The sequence below is a fragment of the Octopus bimaculoides genome, chromosome 6 (assembly GCF_001194135.2).
Source record: "Octopus bimaculoides isolate UCB-OBI-ISO-001 chromosome 6, ASM119413v2, whole genome shotgun sequence".
NCBI lineage: Eukaryota > Metazoa > Mollusca > Cephalopoda > Octopoda > Octopodidae > Octopus > Octopus bimaculoides.
In genome coordinates this window covers 55,912,046-55,938,426 of record NC_068986.1, presented here as the reverse complement: position 1 = coordinate 55,938,426, position 26,381 = coordinate 55,912,046, and the positions used below count along the sequence as shown (strand labels likewise).

Here is a 26,381-nt window from a genome sequence, read left to right as displayed (position 1 = left end):
TGTCCCTCACCACCACTTGACAACCAGTGTCGGTTTTTTTACATCTTTGTTACTTAATGGTTCAGCAAAGGATGCCAATGGAATAAATACCAAGCTTTAAAAAAATTACTGGGGTTAATTCATTTAACTAAAACCCATCAAAGCAGTGGTCCAGAGCCCCAGTCCCTGCTGAAGATGAGTAATATCCTTTATGTTGCATGTCTCATTTCTCTGGGGTTTTTTTCATTGTTCGAAAAAATGTTCGTTTTCTGTCCTCGTCTTTGTTTTCATTTCTCATTGTGTTTAACGTTTTTTGTGATGTCCTGTACTCATATATGCTTGTATGTATACATATAGATGTCGGTATGTACATATATGTATGGATATATGCATATAATTATATATTATTTATGTTATTATATGATTGAATGCCACGCATTGCCTCCAAGTAAGTTTTATTATATTTTCTACTGTGCATTCTACTATTGTTGTCACTTCCCTGTCTCTATCTCTCTCCCTCTCTTGTTCTTCATCCTTTCTATTTTTCTCCCCCAACCCTCCCCAATTCTTCTCTTCCTTTCACTGTTCCCTCTCTCACTTCTCCTTGACCCTCTCTTCGCTGACACGTGACGAAAGGAATTCTTTCTTTCTACTTCCTGCCTTCCTACAGAAAAGCCGTGAATTTTTTTCTCTCTCATTCACATCTAACTTCGCATTCAAAAAAATAATAATTTTTCTATCGTCTTGGCCTAACAGCCCTTAAAGTTTGTTGTCACAGTCCTGTCTTGTTTTTACTGTCTTCTTCTCACTGCCCTGTTGTTGTTTGCATTTTCACCCACCGCAAAAATGTCCAAATTTTAATTAATTTGCTTGCGGGAAGGACTGCTCCAACGAAGTCGCGTATTGTCCTTGCCTTCGAAATGGAGAGTAGTTGGAGCAGGGACAACTGAAGATGGGTAACATGTATGTATGTATGTCACAAGTCCACCATAACTTACTGATTAGATGTTATCTAAACTAATAATTCCAATGCCACTAAACTCTTGATGTAGTGTTGTTAATGACGAAATAAGCATAAGACAATAAAAAATTTGAATATAAAATGAAGCAACAACTGAAACAACAAAGCTACATCCATTCCTATACCGGATAATCAAGGAACCAATATGTATGTCTATATATATGTAATGTGATATCTGTTGTAAATATTTGGTAACAACTAACAAGGATTTTCTTTCTCTCTTCCTTTTTAAAATCTCTAGATAACATGCCTGATGCAATGAACACAACATTAAAACCTCGTGAGTACAACCACTTCTATTTTTCCCTCTCCTACAAAAACAATAGAGTGGAATGGGGCATTCTGGTGGTGGTAGTGAAGTGTCAGTGAAAAATTTTCTTTACATCTTTCAGCAGTGTTTATTTAAGAACGTCAAGTAGGATTATTAAAAGCAATTGTGTAATCTCTTTTGTACTAAATCAAACAGATTAATGAAGACATCTTTACATCTTACAAAATCATTGGCGCACACACTCACACACATACACAAACGTGTGTGTGTGTGTATATATATATATATAACCTCACCAAAAGAGTAGAAAACCAGAAGATGTTCAGATAAGCAATCTTGTTCTTTCAATCTTGTACATCTCTAATCCTTCTCTTTCAGCACAGATCATCATAATTAGCTTATTAGTTCATTTCATTATTCTATCTATTTCATTACCTATGTAAACATACTTTCATCTTCCATGCTATATGTTTTAAAAAAAACACACTAAAGATTCCTTTCACTCAATCCAATTCTCTCTCTTTCCCCCTCTCTTTCACACTCATTTATTATCGTCACTTATTCATTCATTTATCTAATTCTGTCACAGAATGGCTGACTGAAAACTCTTGGTTATAGCTATAGTTAAAATTTTCAAATGCCCAATTCTATCTCACTATTATCATAATATTCCCTGACACCGGCAGCCTTAGTCTCTGCTGTATCATTAAATTATGTTACCCTAAATCCCAAAATATTTTCTCCCTCATGTTCTATCTCTGACCAGCCTAACTCTGGTCTCTCTCACCCCTCCCCCCCCTCTGTCTCTGTCTCGATAACCACTTGCCTCCCCAACACTTACCTTCTTCTCCCCCACCCCACCCTACATAAACTAGCTCACTCAGATTCCTCTACCTCATTTTAATCACCTCACCAAAAGAGTAGAAAACCAGAAGATGTTCAGATAAGCAATCTTGTTCTTTCAACCTTGTGCATCTCTAATTCTTCTTTTTCAGTGCAGATCCTCATAATTAGCTTATTAGTTCATTTCATTATTCTATCTGTTTCATTACCTATGTAAACATAGTTTCGTCTTCCATGCTGTATGTTTAAAAAAAAAGACACACTTAAGATCCCTTTCACTCAATCCAATTCTCTCTCTTTCCCCCTCACTTTCACACTCATTTATTATTGTCACTTATTCATTCATTCATTTAGCTATTTTTGTCACAGATTGGCTGATTGAAAATTCTTGGTTACAGCTTTAGTTAAGGTTTTTCAAATGCCCAATTCTATCTCACTATTATCATAATATTCTCTGTCACCAGCAACTTGAGTTTTCTGCTGTTTCGTGGTGCTCCCACAGGTACATGACGCTGCTGTCCCCCATCCCAGGGTCTCACAGGCTCACACCTCCCACACCCTCAGGGTTGGCAAACTGAAAGGTAGGTCTGGTGAGATTGTTGAGATGCTTGAACGGAGATCTGTAGATTTGTGCTGCATCCAAGAAGTAAGGTGGAGAGGAGGTTCTGCTAGGTTCCTCACAGGCAAAGAACACAGGTACAAGATTTTCTGGGTAGGGAACACTGACGGGGTTGGAGGAATGAGTATACTTCTTGTGGAGAAATGAGTTGATAAGGTAATCAAGGTAGTCAGAGTCTGCAATAGAATACTTAAGATTAGTGTTGCTTCATGGATTAGCAACCATCATCTCAGCCTATGCCCCTCAGCCGGGGCTACCTGATGGACAGAAAGACAGATTTTATGACACCCTCTTGCAGACTACCTTGTCGACAAATGATAGGGACCTTCTCTTTGTGGCTGGTGACTTCAATGGGCATGTTGGACAACATGCAGAGGGCTTCCATGGTGTACATGGAGGCTATGGTTTTGGTTCCTGCAATGAGGAGGGTACCAGGCTGCTGGAGTTTTGTGATGCAAATGACCTTATGGTTTGTAACACTAACTTCAGGAAACCTGCTAGTCACCTATTCACCTACCAATCTAGTAGATGCACTAGTCAAATTGACTACATCCGCACCAGGAAACGGGAAAGATAGCTACTTATAAATGCCAAAACCCAGAAGATGACCAGCGAGGAGGAGAAGGGTCTGGAAGCTTAATGATCCTGCAAATTGACAGAGATTTAGAGACATATTACTCAGAGCTTTTGATGAAATAGAGGAGGATATAGCATCACATGATGTGAAAGACAACTGGAGGTTTCTACGGGACTACCTGTTGAGGGCCACTGACCAGATCTGTGGATGGTGCAAAGTCTCCTCTCAATCCAAGGTAACGTGGTGGTGGAACAATGTAGTTGACAGGGCCATTAGGGAAGAAAAACAGATATGGAAGGACTGGAAGAACGGTGGAAGCAGGAAATTGTATCAGATTGCCAGAAAGGAAGCTAGGAGACAGGTTTATTTAGCCAAAGGAGAAGCAGATAAGAAAAAATTTGCCATGTACTGCATCGTGAGGACCAAAGACTTGAGGTGTTTCGTGTTGCAAAACAATGCATGAGAGAGGATCATGATGTCATAGGAGAGAAATGTGTCCACATGGATGACGGCTCACTTGCATTTAATGAGGCTGCAAAGAGAAAGATTTGGAGATGCCACTATGGAAGGTTGCTAAATGAAGAGAATGAATGGCAGAAAGAGAGTCTGCCGAATGTCAACCCAACAGAGGCGACCAGCCATCCTAATTGACAGTACCTTGGTAAATAAATCAATTAAGGATATGAAGACTGGGAAAGCCCCTGGCCTATCAGGAATCACCGCAGAGATGCTTAAAATATCTGGCAGTGTTGGCTATAGTCTAGTCACCCATATAGTCAACCAGGTGATACATGAAGGAATCATACCCAATAACTGGTGTAGCAGCACCATAGTCAACTGCTACAAAGGTAAAGGTGATGCATGAGATACAAATAATTACAGAGGTATCAAGTTGTTGGATCAGGTAATGAAAGAAATAGAGAGAGTCATAGCCCATCTAATTAAGAAGAGAGTCAGTCTAGATGAGATGCAGTTTCGGTTTGTGCCAGGGAAAAGCATCATTGATGCTATATTTCTGGTAAGACAGCGGCAGGAGAAATACCTAGCTAAAGATAAACCGATCCGTTATCTGGTGGTCAATGAGGTAACTAGGGATAGATGAATGGTTAGTGAGACCTGTACAAGCCATGTACAGGGATGCTTTCAGTAAGGTGAGGGTTGGCGACAAGTACAGTGAAGAATTCCAGGTAGGGGTAGGGGTTCACCAAGGATCATCTTATTCATCGTAGTCCTCCAGGCAATAACAGGAATTCAAGACAGGATGCTCCTGGGAGCTTCTCTATGCTGATGACCTTGCTCTAATTGCTGAGTCACTATCAGAACTAGAGGAGAAGTTTCAGGTGTGGAAGCAAGGATTAGAATCGAAGGGCCTTAGAGTCAACCTAGCAAAAACCAGAGTCTTAATAAGTAGAAAAGCAGACCAACCACAAATCCCTTCAGGTAGATGGCCCTGCTCGGTCTGTAGAAAAGGCGTAGGTAGAAACTCCTATAAGATGTACCCAGTGTAAGCTATGGACACATAAGAGGTGCAGCAATATCAAAGGAAGGCCAACTGGGAAGATAGTTTTTGTGTGTGGCAAATGCTCAGGAGCAATAAACACCGAAAACGTGCAGAGAACAGCTTCCGACACATTCCAGGGAAAAAAACTAGAAGTAGTTGATAGCTTCTATTACCTAGGTGACCAAGTCAGTGGTGGTGGGGTGAATGCTCTGAAAGTGTAGCTGCTAGAGTAAGGATAGCCTGGGCAAAGTTCAGAGAGCTGCTACCTCTGCTGGTGACAAAGAGCCTCTCACTCAGAGTAAAAGGTACACTGTATGACGCATGTGTGTGAAACAGCTATGCTACATGGCAGTGAGACAGCGGTCATAACTGCTGAGGACATGCGTAAGCTTGCAAGGAATGAAGCCAGTATGCTCCGCTGGATGTGTAATGTTAGTGTGCGTACACAACAGAGTGTAAGCGCCCTGAAAGAGAAGTTGGACTTAAGAAGCATTAAATGTGGTGTGAAAGAGAGACGACTGCACTGTTATGGTCATGTGTTGTGAATGGGTGAGGACAGCTGTTCGAAAAAGGGTCACACCCTAGCAGTGTGGGATGAGGTGGTGAAGCGCGACCTTCGAACGTTGGGCCTCACCGAGGCAATGCCAAGTGACTGAGACCTTTGGAGATATGCTGTGCTTGAGAAGAACCGGCTAGCCAAGTTGGACCATAACTGTGGCCTATGCCGGTGCTGTATAACCAGCTCATTTAAGAGTACCCTTCAATCATTGGACAATAAATTATGCTTGCAAAGACCTGTTGAGACAAGTGAAATCGCTGTCGTGGCTGATGATAGTGTTGCTTGATTGGCACCCATGCCAGTGGAACATTAGATGCACCATTCAAGCATGATCATTGCCAGGGCCACTGACTGGCTCTCGTGCCGTTGACATGTAAAATAGCACCATTTGAGCATGGTTGTTGCCAGCGCCGCCGGACTGGCTCCTGTGTAGGTGGCATGTAAAAAGTACCATTTGAACGTGACCGATGCCAGTACCACCTCATTGGCCCATTACGCTCTTGGAGTGGTTGGCATTAGGAAGGGTATCCAGCTGTAGAAACTTTGCCAGATCAGATTGGAGATTGGTGCAGTCTTCTGGCTTGCCAGCCCTCAGTCAAACCGTCCAACCTATGCCAGCATGGAAAACAGACGTTAAGCAATGATGATGGTGGTGATATATATACACACACACACATTTTTCATGTTTGCTTCCCATACACATCTCTACCTCTATGCATTCAGTGAAGCTTTACATAGCATCATATGGTTATCGACTGCTACTTCCAGCAAACATTGGTGCCTTGTTATGCCACTGTTTCCTATTTATTTATATATATATATATATATATATATATATATATATATCCTCATCATCATCATCATCACCATCGTTTAATGTCCCTCTACCATGCTAGCGTGGGCGGGACATATAGTAAAGTTCATGTTGACTGGGACTTTAAATTTTGCCTGACAGAATATTCAGTCAGACAACATAAAATTTGCATCAAACACTATTCTCAGCAACTAGTCATTCCATCCTTTAATGTTCTGTTATTTATTATTCTGAAACAAGCTTTAAAATAACATCCTCAATTTAATGCACTTGCACACACATGTTGTTCATACATAATATATATAATCATACACATACAAACTCATAAAGAAATTCACATGCACATTAAAGCAAATGTCTGTTTCTTTTGTTTGAACCTTGGTCATTATCTATCCAATATCATTGTAGCCTATGGTACAGACACTTTTCCCCACTTCTCTTGGAGTAGTAGTCACATCATGTCACTTGCTTTCAAACCACTTCATCTTTGTGTGCCTGACATCTTTCTGTGAGCTCACACTGCACCAACATCCTCTATACTTCCCTAGATGCTGAAAAATATAACTAAACCTGCTGAACAAACTTCTTTTTTAACATCCAACCTGACATATGATAAGTCTTATTAACTGCATATCCTGTCCCTGTCTGAAATTCAAATTCCACAACCCTTATCTTTACACTATCTCTGTTCTTCACTCTTCATCCTTCATACAGTCTTCACTCAGAAAGATGCTTATGTGAACATATTTACTCCCACTCAGAGTTTTCTTTCCCTGTCCTCCAATTTATATCTGCTTCCTCTACTGCTTGCTCAACTCCCCCAACCATTAATAACTCTTTAACCATGCATCTTCCTGCATTGAGAACATTTGTCTCACTCCACACCTCTCTTGTGTCATTGTCCTCAGTGACCTCAATGCTTATAACTCTTCTTGGCTCTTACACTCATCCTATACCTATGCTGCCAGAGTAGAAACCAAATCTTTCCTAGTCCCCGACTCTTTACATGAACTAGCTTCATCCTCTATTCAAATTGTTGACTAGTCCTCAGACACACAAACCACTATCTCTGCACTGAACAGATTATCTGACCACTTGCCATATTATGACTGTTCACCACACAAGTATTAGACAGGGGACTCCACCATCATTTGTAGTACTTCAGCTAAGTCTGATAACTGATTGAACCTCTGCCAGTTGTATAATAACTGTTGCAGCACATGTACTTCAGCTTCACTTCTCACCCACCAAAGCAGCTAGGTGGATGGCTGAAGCCACCCTCTCAATAGACATGTCATCCCATATCCCACACCGTTCCACAAGCAGCCAAAACTCACAGCAACAAATTTCCAGAGTGGTTCACTTATAGTTACTGAAGCAGGTCGAAGCAAAGAAGACAAAAACAACACTTAACTAAAAATCACCCACCCCTACTCATTGGATGACTTTTACCCAGCACCACTATTCCTGTAAGATCATCACCTGGATCACAAAGAATTCTTCATGCATCACACAACTTGCCAGCCCTCCTGGCTCACAAACTGAAGCTGGTCCTTTTGGTACCCTACTAAAATTATCACAATCAACTTTGAAAAATCCTCCTTTTCTCCACTTCTTACTCCTAATGAATCTGTATGCAGCACCCGCAGGGAGAAATATTCCATGTTTTGAACCCACCTTGCATCTAATAGCCATTTCACACCCTTGATAAATTTCATTCAACTATTTACTTCCACTCCAACAGGCTCACCACAATGTACACACACACACACACATTAAGTATGACAGCACCTACAATTACTTCAAAACAAGACCACTAGTCTTGACAATGTCTCTAATATGACCTAACAGTACACCCAGATCTACGAGGGTGGGCTGAAAGTTCATGAAGTGATGCTAGAGCTGTGAAATCTTGAATGCATTAATATCAGCTCTTCTTGTTAATAACCGCATTGTTTCTTTCCAGATAAACAGACATCTGACTGTCCAAAGAAGACTTCAAAACTAACTAGTTGCCACTTCTCTTGAAAATGGAAAAAATTTGGCATTGTACTGTTATCAAGTATCTGCAGAAGAAGGGTTTAGCTCCCAATGACATTTATGTTGACATGGTTGTTATATCAGGGGATGATGCTTCAGTTTTATTAACAGTATAAAAGTGGGCAACTGAATTTAGGAGGGGAAGGGGGAGTCTTGAAGATGACCTGAGGTCTGTATGTCCTGAAACTCCCATTACCAAAGTTAACATTGTGTTCACCACATGGTGGTAGACAACAAACAAATGATAATAAATCAAATAGCCAATGCTATTAGCATGTTCCGTAAGAGAGTTGAGAATACTCTGTGCAATAAACTTAACATAGCAAAGGCTTCTACTTGGTGGATGCCACATCTCCTGACACCTTAAAAAAAATGCACCATGCTGATCACATCACAGGAAAATCTGACATTGTTGGATGCAGATCCAGTTGGTTTCCTTGAACATTTCCTAAGCAAGGATGAGTATTGGGTTCTTCGCTTGAGCTAGAGAAAGAGATAATCCATGCAGTGGAAACACCTCTCTTCATGTGCTCCAAAGAAGGCCAAAGATTGTTTCATCTACAAGGAAGTTTTTTTTAATTCAAAAGGCATTGTGTTTATCTTCAAAAGGGCCACACCATCACACACGCACACACACACATACATGTACATAAATACACATACACAGATACAGTATTAATGATTATATATATATTATATCTGATAATGTTAGGAATATAAAAGGTATATGAAGACTACATATATTTGATAACTAAACAAAGCATTTTACATGATTTGTAACATGCACAAAACCTGTTTAACTAATCCTCAGGTCTGATTATCTTCAAGTTGTCTACATTATTATATGGAGATTCATCACAGTATAAATGGTAAGTTGAAAACAAAGCCAGGTGGCCATTGTGATTAGTTGTTAGCAGGCATGAAGCCATAAAAGGGAAAAGGGTGGATGTCTACAGATGTCACACCTTATAAAATTTAACTTTTTTTTATGTATGCATTTAAAATTTTTTTTTTCTTCAATTCAATAGCTGTTAATCCAGCCTGTGGTGCTGAATGGGAGAGTGACCCCACTGGTAAAACTTGCTTCCATTTCTCTGATGAACAATTGACTTGGTTTGATGCCCAACTCTCATGTAGCTATCATGGTGGATATTTGGCAAGCATCACTGGTCTACATGAACAATTCTATATTGCAGGTATGGTAAAATGTATGGAATTTAGAATCTTGTTTCTTCATGAGAAAAGAGATAAAAAAAATTTTCCGCAAATAAAAACAATGTCAAAAAAAATGTTAAGTCTATTTTAATCATATTCTTTAATTTTTTTTAATACCATCCCACTCGAGAATAAAATTCAATTTTTTCATAAAGAAATTGAGTTTGATAACAATCCACTTGAGATCATCTCTAGTTTTATAACGCCAAACCTTTCATTTCGTTAAGTGTTCATATTTAATTTAAAATCTCATATAATAATTTTATATAATAACCTTGTGTTAAGTTGCATTTCTAACAATAGCTTAATATATCAATGAATGATAAAGCTGGTTATTCTTCTCAATTCCAGAAATTCTAGACTATTTCCAAAATAAATGGAAATGTAGAAGCCATATATTTCATAAGAAATATACTCACTTAAATAAATTTTCATTATAGCTTTGGAATTCCTGCATTTTTTTAATATTTTGCTTTGCATTGTATGAGTTTGTTGGTAAAATGTTGAGGTAATGGAGAAAACGTCATATGCACTTATTCTTATTTCACTTTTACCTTATTATTTTAAGAATTATATCTAAAAACTTTAATCTTGCTCGTAAATGTTAATGATTTTTAAGCTCTGATGGAGTTTTAAGGGTACTTACATAACCTTTTCTTTTTTGTATGTGGATTAAGTGATTTGGACATAAATCTCCATCCAGGTAGAGCATCACACTGCCATAGTACAGCAGATATAATATGTAATATTTGAACAAACAAAAGAAGTGAGAGTGAAGTGTATAACCTAAATACATGAGAAAATGGTTCCTGTGGATTTGATTTCAAAACCTATGAATTTGCCATCTATTACGATTTCCACTTGATCTTTTTGCTTGTTCAGTTATTAGCATTAGGAGTATGAAAATCAAAAACTTGAGTAAAATAGAAAGAAATGGAAATTTAAAATGAGTCTTGGACTCCTGCTATTGGGAACTTGTGGAGGGTAGATGGTAAAATTAGGTAAGTGCCAGATAATATTGTTTGTAATATTTGGTTATATCCCTTATTTTCAAAGTTCAGATTCACCCGATTCCAAGTCCACTTTGCCTTTTATGTTTTCAAGGTCAATATAAAAAAGGATTAGAATTAATTAAATCCACCTTGAAGGTGTTACCCCAATATGGCCACTGTCCAATAACTGAAAGCGAAAAAACATTAAAAAGGAAAAAAAATGTAACCTCCCTGATACCTTGTTTTTCAGCAGATCAAAGGAGTATTTAAGCTAATGATACACTTCTCAGTTATATAGAACACACAACAGTTAGCTGTCTCTCTTTTATATTTGTTTACATCTTGGTGGACATAGCTAGTTACAAGTATGTTCATTGTAGTCTGTGATCCTACACCATGCTTTATATCCAAAATATTCAGTCTGCTAATATTGGTCTGTTGTTTAAGAAATTTGCTGATAATCAAAGCAAAGGTTTTAAATTTGGAGTTTACTTCAAGATCTAACAGGCAAGTGCTTATTTCTGGTATCTGTGGCATTAAGTAGTGGTTGAAAGACAATTATCCCTTTAACATAGACTACCATATTGTCAGGAGTAATACTTCCTATTCAAGTATCAAAGTCAGTACTTCAATGATCTATAATCACCAGTGGACAGAAAGTGCAAACTAAACAATTAATATCCAGAGCAAACAAAAACAAAATTTAAAAGAGAAAGTTTTGAAATTTTTTAATGATAATTTATTGAAACCTTTTGTGGATGTCATCGTAACAAAATGTTATAGTACAACTGTACTCACAACAATGGTGGTGACATCTTGTGGTACCTGCTTAGAACTAAGTAATCTGAGCTGCTAGATGTTAAAGGCCTTGACTATTGACACAACACATCAACTGATTATGATAAGCTCCTGATTGACTCCTCAGCTGGCTATCCAGAGTTCTAATACTGCAGCCGTTTATGTTTTCTTTCTTTGACTGATAAATAGGAAAAGTTGGTTTGGTTAATACTTTAAATCTTCCTTATGGTTATTTTAAATAAATTATATTTTAAAGGTCGAATCAAAAGCATGCAATCAGTGACTCTCTGGATTGGGGCTCATGATCTTAGGGAAGAAGGATTGTGGCTTTGGAGTGATAAAAGTCCAATGAATTATTTCAATTGGAAAACAGGTATGTGTAACAGAATTTACCTTCACTGCCTTTCTGCATGCTAGTGAAAGCAACACACACACACACACACACACACCAAGTGGTCACTTTATCTGCTAGAAAGGGCCACAAAATCTCTTCTAATTGTGTACTATCTATACTCTAATGAAAAAAGCTGCTTATTAATTAGGTATGTAACAATTACTAAAGGTACTAAAAGAAAGCAATATTAAAGGCTTAACCATCTGGAAATATTTTTATAAATTCATATTCTAAGAATTTGCCTATAATTTCGATTACTGAAGTTTATTGAATGTTTTTAACTCCAAATTCTTGCAAATTTAGATATTCATTGCATTCACTGTGGAGTAGTTTTAAATTTATTATAATAAACACTATAAATTCATTGCAGGCAACATTTTACGTTTTTATTTGTAACAGTCTCTCATTCTTGCTCACCTCTATTTTCATTAATGATAATTTAATAATAGTTATATAACTTTGATACGAGACACAATTTCAAGAATATTACCAGTTTCTGAAGTTTGTTAAATGAATATTATTGATAAAATGAGAATTTTTTAATATATCAGTATAATTTTTAACTGATTTTGTGTTGAAAGAATGCATGCTATTCTTCTATTTGTTTCTGTCATTTGACTGCGGCCATGCTGTAGCACTGCCTTTAGTTGAACAAATCAACCCTAGGACTTATTCTTTGTAAGTCTGGTACTTATTCTATCGGTGTTGTTTGCCGAGCAGATAAGTTACGGGGATATAAACACACCAACATTGGTTATCAAGCGATGATGGGGGGGGGGGGACAAACACAGACACACAAACATATACACACATATATATATATATACATATAGATGGGCTCCTTTCAGTTTCTGTCTACCAAATCCACTCACAAGCCTTTGGTTGGCCCAAGGCTACAATAGAAGATATTTGCCCAGGGTGCCATGCAGTGGGACTGAACCCGGTACCACATGGTTGGTAAGCAGGCTACTTACCACACAGCCACTCCTGTGCTTATATTACACAAAACATCTGTATAACTTTGATATGAAGCACAATTTCAAGAATATTATTGGTTTCCAGAGCTCGTTAAATTAATATTTTTGATAAAATGAAAATTCTTTAATATACTGATATAATTTTTTTTTTAATGAGGAAGTGATTTTGTTGGTATGGCTACTTGGAATGCTATAAGCCTTACAATAATAACTGTGATCACTGCTATTTCTAGCATGATAGTTTTTAACAAGCTTTCATTTATATATAATATGCGACTGAAAAAGAAAATTTAGCAGCAAAGGCACAACAGCAGAGAGAAAGACGAGCAAGTGAATTAGATGAAACCAGAGCAAAGCGACTGAAACAGATACCTGAATATGCACGGAGACATAGATATGATTCTGTTTCTGCTACATATGACCAACTGGTTAGGGTATCTCGAGAGAATATTCTTCTTCAAAATAATGTTGTCACAAATTGTTGATGTAACACAAAAGATATCTTTTTTTTGCGATCATGTTGAAGTAGTGGAGTTGACAACCAATCTAAGACTTCTTACCGAAGATCATTCTAATGTAAGAGAGTTTGCCAATTACCTTCTTGATGTAGGAAATGGTTACAGTTCTGTTGAACAAAGCCTAGGAGAATTCAAAATCAAACTACACAATGACCCTTGCCTTGAAAGTGGTACTCTTTCAAGGCAAATAAAAACGTAAAATGTTGCCTGCATTGAATTAATAGTGTTTTTTATTATACATCTAAAACTATTCCACAGTGAATGCAATGAATATTTAAATTTATGAAGAACTGAATGCAGTGAATGCAATGAATTTTTAAATTTGCGAGAATTTGGAGTTTAAAAAATTCAATAAACTTCAGTAATTGAAATTATAGGCAATTTCTTAGAACATGAATTTATAAAAATATTTCCAGATGGTGAAGCCCACCTGACTGGCTCCTGTGCCGGTGGCACATAAAAAGCACCTGCTACAGTCTTGGAGTGGTTAGCATTAGAAACATTGCCAGATCAGATTGGTGCCTGACACACCCGCTGGCACTCCAGACGTCAGTCAAACCGTCCAACACATGCCAGCATGTAGGTCTCTCAGGTTCTTCGGGAGCATATTGAAGAGCTGTGGGCCTTTAAAGCCCAGGCTGTTACAATATCTTGTGTTATATCTTTATGGCAAATTTGAGTCTTTGGCAGTATGCCATGGTGCCTTGTTCTAGCACTAGATGTATATTATGACATATTTCCTGCTTATGCTCTAGGGAATAGAGTCTCAATCTCTTGAGTCTTTCCCAGTACTTTATATGCTGCATAGAGGTTATCTTTTGGTATCTACATTGGATTGCCTCAAGTTCTGCAATTAAGTTTACATTAGTTGATGACCATTTCTGGGAGCAGTAGTCAAAGCACCTTAGGACAAGAGTTCGCCAGAGGACCATCATGGTTTCCTGGTCTCTTGTTCTAAAATTTCTAAGAATCCACCTGCTCAGCCACCTGTATTTCATTGCCAACTTAACAGCATGCACATGGAAGGATGCATCATTACTTATGTAAATGCCCAGATCTCACACTGACCCTGTCACTGAGATTGCAATCCCTCCAGGTCCAGTCTATTTAATTGGTATTGTATTTAGTTTCACATTCTGATAGCACAAGGCTTGAAACTTTTCAGTATCAAACTACAGCTATTCTTCTCAGCCCACTTGTATATTTCATTCAACTCGCATATATTATATATATGTATGTATGTATAAAACAGAATCTTCAGCTGAATTTTTGTGTCAAACTTCACTGACCCAAAGCTATAGTAGAAAATACTTTCCTAAGTTGTGAACTGATCTTGTTAACCATACATCTATGCCCATATATAATATTAATAAATTCTTCTTATTCTTAAATGATATCAATATTGACTAACATTTGAAGTTTTCAACACTAACATGCTTGCTTATTTAAATTTTTACCCTTTCATTGTTTTCATCTATAACCAAACTCCATAATCCATTAGGTCACCCTGATTATGATCGAGTAAAAAACAATTGTGCCATGGTTGGTCGTAATGATTCTCTATGGGTTGATAACATTTGTTACCTTCGCAGTGGATATATTTGTAAGAAAGCAGGTAAGTTAGCTTTTTGTTCTATTTCATTTTGCATTGTTCAATCTGTTTTCTCTTTCTTTTTTCTTGTACTTTTGTATATTATTTTGTGAATTGTGTGGTTTGTCTTTTTTTGTATATTGTGTAGTTTTTTTTAATTTATTATTTCTGTATTGCTTCTATGGTCAATATATTGTTTGCCTGGCTGTAAATTTCAATACTTTGAGAAACTGCTGTAAGGACCAACACTTGTGTTTTATTAGCTTATCTAGTTGAGTTTAGCTATCATTTTGAATTTGATGTATTCAACAAGCTATCATGAGAGAATTTTCTGCTTAAGAAACTCTGAGACTATATGGCAGAGATGTATGATCTATAAATGCAGAAAATGGTCAATATCTGAGTAAAAAGAAGTTGCATGTTATCTAGTAGATGAACAATATTAACTTGTGAGATTAAATATTTTAAAATGATTTAAGAAAATGACTGCTCATCCAGATGTATCAATATCAGTAGATGTATGCAAAAAAGACAGGTAAGTGTGTTGTGTTAGGATTATGGTATAAATGGCTAACATGTATGAAAAGTAAGGGGAAAATTGTTTTCTTCTATATCCATAGAAGAAAACAAAATTACAGAAGACTCAAAACCAATAATTTGGATAGACAAACATTACTATGCTTGTTATGCTCAGTGACAGTGCATTGTTTTATGGATAAGATTTGAGGAAGTTAAGATGCAGGTATGTCTATGCGGTTAAGGAATTTACTTCTCGACCATGTGGTTTTGGGTTCAGTCCACTGTGTAGCACTCTGGGCGAGTATCTTCTGCTGTAGCCCCAGGCCAACCAAACCTTATGAGTGGATTTGGTTGACAGAAACTAAAAGTTCACCATGTGCGTGTGGGTATGTGTATGTATGGATGTATGCGTGTATGTATGCATATGTGTGTATGTATGTAAGCATACATGTATATGTATGTATATATCGGTGTGTATATGCATGTATATGTGGGTGGATGGACGGGCTGGTATGTTAACATCACCATCACACAGGTGGTGTCATTCATTCTCAACTTTCCATGACAGCATACCTAATCATGGAAAAATATTACCTTGCCTGATGAGAGTTGGCAACAAGAGGTGCATCTATCCATAGAAAATCTGCCTCAATATATTCCACCTGATCCAAGCAAGTATGGAAAGTAGAGGTCATAATGATAGTGGTAACACAATATCTGTGGCATGAAGTTAATTATTTTATGTTCAGAGTTCAAGTCCTACTAAAGGTAAAACTATGTTTCATCCTTCTAACTTGATAAGTTAGAGTACTGCAGATATGAGTGTATTAGAGCACTGGAACCTGAAGAAGTGATGATTTAGGGTCAAAGTATTCAAAAATGTTTTCTATCTTTCTAGATCTATCCAACCTATTGCAATGCTAGTGCTGAACATGCCAATAAGCTTTTCATTAATTTGGTGTGTTAGTGAATATAAAGTCATTGATTATTGCTGAAATTGTTACTAACACAACATGCAGCCATCAAACATGACTATTGTTATTTCCAGACAAACTGCTATAAATAGCATCTAAAGATGATGACCTGTGTAACTATTTTGTATTTCAAGAAACTTTAGGGAATTGTTACATGACAGTTATTAATGATATGTGAGTAGTGAATAAATGAAGAACTATAATTTGTTTCTGTTCATCTAGCATTGCCGGAACCAACTACTACTGTAACACCATCAACACCACCCCCAGGTGAGTTTACATAGCTTTTTCTATCTTATATTCTAAACTCAAATCCTCTTTGAATTAACTTCAGCAGTATCTTTAGAATATCAGAAAATACCTTGCAGTATTTAATCACTTCCCTTTGGATTCTGAGTCCAAATTCTGCCACTGTCATCTTTACTTTTCAGTCTTCTTGGAATTAATAAAATAGAGTATAAATCATATACTGAAGATGATTTATATTTCAATAATGCATCTGAGATTTGAACAGAATTATAATAGAAGGTAACATAAATACTACAGAAACTAAAGATAAGCACTGATTCAGTCTATATTGAGATGTGAAATCTTTCTTTGGTTAACTTTGTTTTCCATCAACCTGGGGTTGTAAGAATAAACACCTGTCGAGTATTAGGGAGAGGTGTGGGTCAATTCAGTTGACTATACTCTTCCCCAGTAAAGTAATAATTATGTAATATACTTGTATGATAAGCAAAATAGATGAGTACTAAACTAAATGATTTTTTATCTCATGCTTCTTAGTTGTAAGTTCAATTTCTATCAGTGTTGATTTTTACTTTGAATCTTCAGCACTAGGAAAAACAAACCCATAAGACACAAGATTGTCAATTCTTCCTTATAAAAAATGTTACCTTGTAACTAGTAAAACATGTACATTCTACCCAGTAAACTGTTAAAAGTTTATCTTGTTCCCAGCAAAGAACTTATCTTGAACACAATAAAAGTAAATTGTAGTTATTTAACATGAGGTTAGTTCTGATCAAATTAACCAAATATCATACATGCTCCACCCCATCATTTCTGTAAATAAGATATTATATTGTCCAATGCATCTTCCTTATGATGAGATAGATTTTGGCACTATTTCCACCAAGATCAAGCAATGGTAGAAAGATCCCTTCACTAGTTCTGGTTCCCCATGTTTGGGTACTTTAGAATAAATGGTAAAATATGGCAAACCAAAGTTGCAAATTAGTTGTTCTTGTGTAACCCCAGGTCAATTCTGATCAAGTAGACCTACAGCCAAAGTATTCCAACCATTACCATCCCATCTTATTATTCAATGTGTTGTTTATTTTGCTAGATAGAAATGTTTGAGTGATTTGGTCTGCTACTACCTTGTTAGAAGTCATTATTATACTTCTTTATTTTTATATGACCAATATTATTTATTTATCATATCAATTTAGTATTCCTGCAAAGCATATTTGTTGTGAAAAGAATGATAGAAGGGATTTGGAGTTCAAATCCCAAGGAGCTATCAACTTTGCTTTCCTCATTCTACAGGCAACAAATCAAATACCTTTCAAACGCTGGCTCTAAATTAGCATTCCTATAAAACATCTTTGATGTAAATAGAATTATAACACTATGTAACAAAATTTTAATTTTTTTTTTTTTTTTTGCCTTGCTTTTGGTCAGTAAGTGTTATTTCCTATTTGCTTCTATCTAGAAATCAAAGGAAATGACTACTATTCCCTTCAAACTTTGCTTTTATGCCCTGGACATGAATGTTTTGAAACTGACTTATTTCCCATTACATTTCAGACAGATTCAGCTCTGAGTTGCTGAAGCAGAAATATCATCATAGCAAATAGCACAGATTAGCTTGTCAGTTGCTTGATCTTAACTGTTTGAACATATCCCTTAGTGGCTGACAATATGTTCATCTCTGAGCACAAGTAGTTGGAGAGTGTCATAGTCATGTGTTGAGAGGGATTCTTTGGGGTTTGAATAAATGTAACAAAATCAAAGTTTGAAGGAAATATTCGTCATTTTTCATTCTTTCTAAGGGTAAGCAAATAGGAAACAACAGTTGCTGTCCAATGACAAAAATCTTGTTACACAGTGTAACAGAAAACAACATTCTGAGTTCAAATCCTGCTAAAGTCAACTTTTTCTTGCTTCAGAGAGTGATAGTCATGTATTGGATCAACTTAATACTCCTATAAATCCTACTAGATGTAAACAGAATTGCAATGGAAGAAAGTGTACTGAGTTCAAATTGCACTGAGGTCAGCTTTACTGTTCCTCCTTTCAGAGTCAATTAACTACCAGTCAAGTATTGGAGATGATTAGATTGATGCATCCTTCCCAAATTTAATTTAGAAACTATTATAACGATATGTGTTTTTTTTTTCCATACCCTGGTATGCTTCTTCATATCATCATTGTCACCACCACTGCCACCAACATCACAATTGCCATCTAGATGACTCAGAATTCAGCTGTCCAAATACCTGGGAATTTTATGATGGTGCCTGCTACAAAGTTGTCACAGAACTTTACAATTGGGAACATTCCTTGAAGAACTGTCATCTCCAGGGTGGTGATTTGGTGTCTATCAATAGTAGAAGTGAACAGAGCTTCATCCATAAACTGGTAACTAAAGGTAAGAAATAGTTTCTATTTGTATAGATAATAATTAACACCAGGTTAGCCCTGACTGAGAAAATCAGTGATAAATGGCATTTAAGTTCTAATTGTCCTCAGCTTAAACTATTGTCCAGTTTAGCACACCACCTGGCCCTTCAATGCTTTTAGCAGAAACCATTCTGTTGCAAGCATCTGGACCAAGTCTTTGGTCACAGAATATCTTTCTCCTTCCTTCTACTAGTCTTAGAATCTTTGGAAAGAGTCATACATGCTGCTCTTTCTTCTTTGACTAAGTAAAAAAAAATATTCTTATTTATTGCCAGTGATGGCAAAATTTCTTTGTCTTGTATGGTCATGATTTTAATTCCTTAACAAAACCTTGTGAGTAGATTGCGTAGATAGAAACAAAAAGAAGCCTGTCTTGTACATGTGTGTGTGTGTGTGTCCAACTACTGCTTCACAACCAGTGTTGCTGTGTTTACATCCCCATAACTTAGCAGTTTGGCAACAGATAATGATAGAATAAGTACCATGTCTTAAAAAGAAATAAGCACTGAAGGTCGATTCTTTCAACTAAAAATTCCACAAGGCAATGGATGCCCCAGCATGCCCACAGTCTAATGACTGAAATGAGTAAAAAAGAAATATCCTGTTATTGAAGTGTCATTTATTTATTAGATAAATGCTTATTGAAAAGTTTTTATATAACATGATATTGTAATGAAATTTTTCCTTCAGAGTTCATTGTGTGTCACTTAAATATGTGCAGTATATCACTGATAATACTCATGCCATAGTTCACCATCGATGAACTAGAGAAATAGCTAAAATCTTAATAACCTGTGTCTGCAACAAATCCGTTTCCTTATTCTTTGGTTAAGTATACTCTTACTCTTTTTACTCTTTTACTTGTTTCAGTCATTTGACTGTGGCCATGCTGGAGCACCGCCTTTAGTCGAATCAAATCGACCCCAGAACTTATTCTTTGTAAGCCTAGTACTTATTTTATCGGGTCACTTTTTGCCGAAGCGCTAAGTTACGGGGATGTGAACACACCAGCATCGGTTGTCAAGCGATGCTGGGGGGGGGGGGACAAAAACAGACACACAAACACATACATATATATACATATATACGACGGACTTCTTCCAGTTTCCGTCTACCAAATCCACTCACAAGGCTTTGGTCGGCCCGAGGCTATAGTAGAAGACACTTGCCCAAGGTGCCACGCAGTAGGACTGAACCCGGAACCATGTGGTTGGTAAGCAAGCTACTTACCACACAGCCACTCCTGCGCCTGAATACCATTTTAGATAATTCTTCATGCTATTCTTCCCAACATCCAATCATGTTGTCTACATACCACCAAAGACACAAGCCATGCTGCTACCAATTCATTCTGACCTCTCCTCATAAGATTGATATTTGAGTCATTAAAAGATCTTTTTTTTTCCCAGTGTTGTTATTCTATACATTTCAATTACTTTTTCTCCATAGGAAAGACATGCAAAGAGTACAAATTTAATCAAGTTTGTTTAAAGGAAGAATTAACTGATTTAGAAAGATCTTTCCCCAAGTGCTACACAGATGCCAAATAAACACTCAGTTAGAAAGCCATTTTGCCCAATTTTATATGCATAACCAATTTTGTGTATGAATTTGGTAGATGGAAACTGAAAGAAGCTTGTCGTGTGTATATGTGTGTCTTTGACTCCCCCCCCCCCTGGCTTGACAACCAGTGCTGGTGTGTTTATATCCCTATAACCTAACAGTCTGAATAAAGAGACCAATAGAATAAGTACCAGGCTTTAAAAAATAAGCACTGGGGTTGATTCATTTAACTAAAAAAAGAATTCTCCAAGGTGGTGCCCCAGCATGACCACGGTCTAATGATTGAAACAAGTAAAGATAAGATATATTTTCAATCGACATCTATCAAGTTTGGTAGAATAAATAGAAGTAGAACTCAGTGCATGAGTATGTAAACATTTTTATTATTTACATTTGACAGAAAGTTACAGAAGGGACTCTGGGGCCCAAAGTTTCGTGCATAATACTTGGCAATTTTGTTCAGTGTCATGCACAAAACTTCTGGCTTTTGTGTTATTTTTGTAACTTTCTTCTGAATAAAATTTCTCTGTTTATGCAGATATATGTATAGGTACATGTGTGACTGCATGCCAAGAGGCTTGCTTCCCAACCACATGGTTTAGAGTTCAGTCCCACTGCATGACACCTTGGGGATGTGCCTTTTACTATAGCCTCGGGCTGACCAAAGCCTTGTGAGTGCATTTGGATGATGGAAACTGAAAGAAGCCCATCGTATATGTGTGTCTTTGTGTTTGTGTTTGTCCACCCCTCCTCATCATTGCTTGACAACAGGTGTTGGTATGTTTACGTCCTGTAACTTATTGGTGTGGCAAAGAGACTGATAAAATAGGGTCGATTTGTTCAACAAAAAAACCGTTCAAGATGGTGCTCCAGCATGGTTGCAGTCAAATGACTAAAGCAAGTAAAATAATAAAAGAATGTGCGTAAATGTGTGTGTATGTAAGTGTCTATGCATGCATGCATGCATGTGTGTACACATACATGCACCTTTTACTTGTTTCAATTATTGGACTGCAGCCATGCTGAGAAACCACTTTGAAAGGTTTTAGTTGAACAAATCAACCCCAGTACTTATATTTTTAAAATCTGATACTTATTTTATCAGTCTGTTTTGCCAAACTGCTAAGCGGGTATATACTTAGCATTTGATATTCTTTCATATTTATTACTGTTATTTTCCTGTTCACAACTCCTTGTATCATCTAAGTTTATCTAAGGTCACTTGTGGGAATTTCAGAACAAGAAGAAGCTGATTTGGAGTCTTTACTCTAGTACCATACAGATTTTGAATCAACAATCAGTGAGAAAACCATTTAGACCAGTTGCGTGCATGCACACACACAGGCACACACACACACATGCTCGTGTGTTTGTGTGTGTGTAACGAGAGAGAGTGGTGGGTGGGGGAAGACGGAGAGATCAATTTGACTGGGATCTATAATTTTTATTGCTGCTTATCTATGTTATCTGAAATTTCTATTTTGATATGTACACCACTCATCTATATACTTCTGGATATAACAGTAAAGGAAGTCCAGGCTATTTTATATATATTTATATGTGACCATCTACAGAAGAAATCAATATTTATTTAACATGAATCTAAAAGGTTAAACATGACATTCTAATTCTATATGCACATGTGTGTGTGCGTGCATAGTGAGTGAGAGTGCTCCACAACTATTTAGAAATTAGTTGGGGCTATACCAAAAGTCTATGTGAAAATAAATAAATGGAAATGATGGATACCAAATATACCCATATGAATATGTGTATACTAAATATGTGTATGCTTAATATTTTAATGTATATAAATTAAGTTTACATGGAAATATTACAGTTTATTAATGAAAGAGGAAGAGAATCCTCAATATACTGTGTGGTTACATTGTTCAAACTGAATTCAATTTTGATTTTTGTGACAGTTTCATGTCTCTGTGATCTTTGGGTGAAGTGTTTTTGTTTTCTTTTTGTTGTTTATTTATACTCATGCTAATTTTTTATATACTGGAGTATGTTTGTTCATGTGAGCATATCTATTATTTTTATTAGAATGCTGTTCTATAAATATATTGTAAATATCATAATGTATAATTATTTCAAATACAATTTGTTGATAGTTCTTTTTTGATTGGTCAGAATTGCTCTTATATCCAGAGAAGCATTTCTTTTTAATGCTATATTTTAAATAATTTTCACATAATTGCTCTTCATTGAACATTTCAGTAGTTGTCTGTTTGATAATTGTCAATCTTGTAATCATATTCTGTTTACTAAAATTCTATACATGTTCATCACTCTTTATTTTGAGCTCTCTGCTAAACTGCTTTCATGAAAAAATATTCTTATCTTTGCAATTTATATATCATGCATGTGTGTATGTGAGTGTGTGTGCATTTGTATATATATGTATGCATATATATATATATATATATCTGTGTGTATGTGTGTACATATGTGTGTGTGTGTGTGTGTGTGTATGTATAAGAGTAAATGTAAGGACAAGCAAGTCAGGCAAGTCAATATATAAAAAATATTAAATACATTTAACACACAAAATGTACATATGTTTGCATATAAAAAAGTAAGTCAGTTTTTGTATGCATACATATGTACATTTTTTTGTATCAAATGAATTAAGTATTACCTAACTTGCTTCTCCTTACATTTACTCTGCTACCTGCTCAAGTTCAAATCTCTTGAGCACTACAAAATAATTCAATACAAAGAATACCTGTCTCTAATCTATATATATATATATATATATATATATAATTTAGAGATGAACCACCAGTATACAATTCAAACAATGAAAGAGTCCAATCACCTTCCAGAAAAAATGTACTCTATAAAATACTAATTTCAGTTTTCATTTACCAAATCCACTCAAGGCTTTGGTCGGCTCAAGGCTATAGTAGATGACACTTTCCCAGTGTGCCACACAGTGGAACTGAACCCGGAACTATGTGGTTGGGAAGCAAGCTTCTTAACACACAGCCACTCCTGTGCGTAGTAAAGTCTATTTGCCAACACAACATGGCAGTCTTACGCAGGATGGTGTTACTACCTTTTAGCCCCAGGAAAACATCTTTTCCAGCTGGCTATTGATACATTATCTGTGAGCGTATACTGTGATATATATATACACACACACAAACACATTCCCATGCATGAGAAAATAGAGAGAGAGAGAGAGAGAGAGAGAGAGAAAACAGATGTTAATGTTCCAATTAAACTTTTGACTCTTTATTTTTCTCCAGCAAAGCCTAGCAAAATATTTTGGATTGGATTGACTGATGCCCACCATGAAGGTATTTATACTTGGAGTAATGGTGCCAAAGTGATGTATACCAACTGGAATACTTGGGAACCAAACAATTTTGTTACTGAAAACTGTGTTTTATATTCATCCAGTGTATGTTGTTTTGATATTCTTGTTTTTACTTTTTAGTCTTTGATCAACTCCAAATGAGTAGATATTTATCAAAAATATTCCCATCTTGACAGCTCTGTCCTTTTGTATGTTAGGGATTACATTACTAAATATTTCTTTCCTTTTTATCAAAGTTGATATATATATGATCCCATGGAGATTTGGCCATTGTTTCTGGCAGCCATGTAGACTGTTCCTCTATTGGCTCAGTCCACTGTATGTCTTACTACATGATGATGATGATGTTGTGGTTTTGCTTTAAGCCTGTCCTGATCAATCAGAATTATAACTTAAGTAGTTAGTGGTCTTTATTCTCAGATTTAATGTTTCCTAATGGGTCAAAATATCAGAATTGAACAAAGCCTTTGATTAGTATTTCTCTTTATAACATATCTTTACTTTATTGTGAGAGCGTGTTACCATGAAGTGAAGGGACTTGAACTATTAAAAACACAGACCTCCTATTTAAATGTAGTACAGAACATTTTGATGGAGATTTGGTTGCTAATTTTGAGACAGCAAAGTGTCTACCTATTTATTTCATCCTTTCAAACAGTTTTGTTATATCTAGTGTGGTGGCTTATTTAGTTGAGATATTTGCCACCTCTCACTTGCAATGTTTTTTCAATATTCAGATTTTTAAAAAATCAAATCCTGCCAGCCCTCTCCTCCAGTAATACTTAATTCATGTTTAAAAAAAGCCTGGAATAAATTGACAGAATTTATTGTCAGGAATATATTATAAGTGAATCCAAATACTGAGTCACCAGAGACATAATAATAATAATAGCAACAACAACAACAACAACAACAATAATAATAATAATAATAATAATAATAATAATAATAATAATGAAAACAAACTATGCTGGATCATAGATATAGCATGCCCAGCTGATAACAAGGTATGTGATAAGGAAGAAAGAAAAGTCAAGAGATATGACAGGTTAGCTTGGGAAGTTAAGCAGTTGTGGTCGACGAGAAAGGTGGTAGTGGTACCAATAATTGTAGGAGCCCTGGGAACAGTGAGCAAAAATCTCAAGAAGGAAATGGAACAAATAGGGGATGCAATAAGGGTGGAGCACTTGCAGAAAATAGCACTGCTTGCAGAAAATACTCCGGAAGGTGCTCAAAACATAAGAGGTGCTACCTTAGTTCACTAGTAGTGAACAGCTGACACCACAGTACATCTCCAGCGTTAAAAGCTGTGCAAAGGCAATGAATAATGATAATGATGATTTCATTTATTTGCACAAGGGAAAAGGATGAGGGGGGACAATACAGAGACAGACATAAAGTGTGGGGATTTACATATAATAATGAAATGATAAAAAAAAAATAAGTAAATAAAAACATTGACAAAGAAGGAACATATGCGTAGCATACAAAAGTTAAAAAAAAGGTGTCACATAGCTAGCTAGAAGTGATGGCTTCTTGGAGTTAATCAAGGCAGCATTCGTCATATTTTATTTATTTATTTTTTTGGACTGCCATGTTGGCTTGGCGATAACTATTAATATCCAGTACCGCTGCCGTAGTCTCCTTTAGAGAGACTTAGAAATATTAATATTTCTATTAATCTAAAATCCTTGTCTGGTACCGGATGGCTCCCAAAATCTAATCAGCTTGTGCTAGTCCCAAAGCCAAACATCCCTGAAAGCTTCATCCGAATCCATCCAGCGGTTCTTGAGATATCTTGTCTACAGACAAACAAACACGACTGGAAACAGTACCTCCGCCTTAGCAAAGGCGAAAGTAATAATAATTAATCACAGGTACTCACTTGCTAGTATAAAACCTGCAAAGAAGGAATACTACTACTATGACGACTATTATTATTATCAATAATATTGATACGCTTTTTGTTTTTGTATATACCTGTGTTGTGTGCATCACACTTCAAAGAAGTAGCAAAGCGAGAGAGGAGGGCAGAGAGGAAGTAAGAGAGAAAGGGAGACAGAGAAAGGGGGAGAGTGAAAGAGACAATGAATGGTGACGGCGTTTGTATTGTGTTTTTAAATGTTTCAGAGAGGACATAAGAGAGAAACAAGGAGAGTGAGAGAGAGAGAAAAAAAAAGTGAGAGAGAAAGAGACAGTGAGTGGTGACGGCGTTCATCGCAAGAGAAGTAGATACATAGATACATATACACATTGTTAAATCAAAAGTGGGAGAGAAGAGGGATACAAAGGAAGTGAAAGAGAAAGAAACTGAGAGAGAACAGTAGATGCAAAAATTCAAAGAAAAGTTCATACATAGATACATACACACAGCAAATATTGGATGTCAGTTTCACTTTTCATTAGCACACAAGGATAAAATTAACTCACAAATGGCTGAGTACTCCACAGACATACATAACATTAACGTAGTTCTCAGGGGGATTCAGCCTCACACAGAATATGACAAGGCTGGTTCCTTTGAATTACACCTACAACTCGAGACACACACACACACACACATATATATATATTTATATATATATATATATATATAT

General features: G+C 36.4%; 1 protein-coding gene across 1 annotated transcript in view; it reads left to right on the top strand.

Annotated features, from left to right (window-relative positions):
* The window catches only part of LOC106883728 (macrophage mannose receptor 1), a 299,961-nt gene that overhangs the window by 179,472 nt on the left and 94,108 nt on the right, over positions 1 to 26,381 (top strand). Inside the window, exons 16-22 of the mRNA XM_052968739.1 lie at positions 1,242 to 1,280; positions 9,253 to 9,420; positions 11,486 to 11,602; positions 14,620 to 14,733; positions 16,425 to 16,472; positions 18,679 to 18,858; positions 23,714 to 23,868. Of these exons, the coding sequence (XP_052824699.1) occupies positions 1,242 to 1,280; positions 9,253 to 9,420; positions 11,486 to 11,602; positions 14,620 to 14,733; positions 16,425 to 16,472; positions 18,679 to 18,858; positions 23,714 to 23,868 (821 nt within the window). The remainder of the gene's footprint in view (positions 1 to 1,241; positions 1,281 to 9,252; positions 9,421 to 11,485; positions 11,603 to 14,619; positions 14,734 to 16,424; positions 16,473 to 18,678; positions 18,859 to 23,713; positions 23,869 to 26,381) is intronic.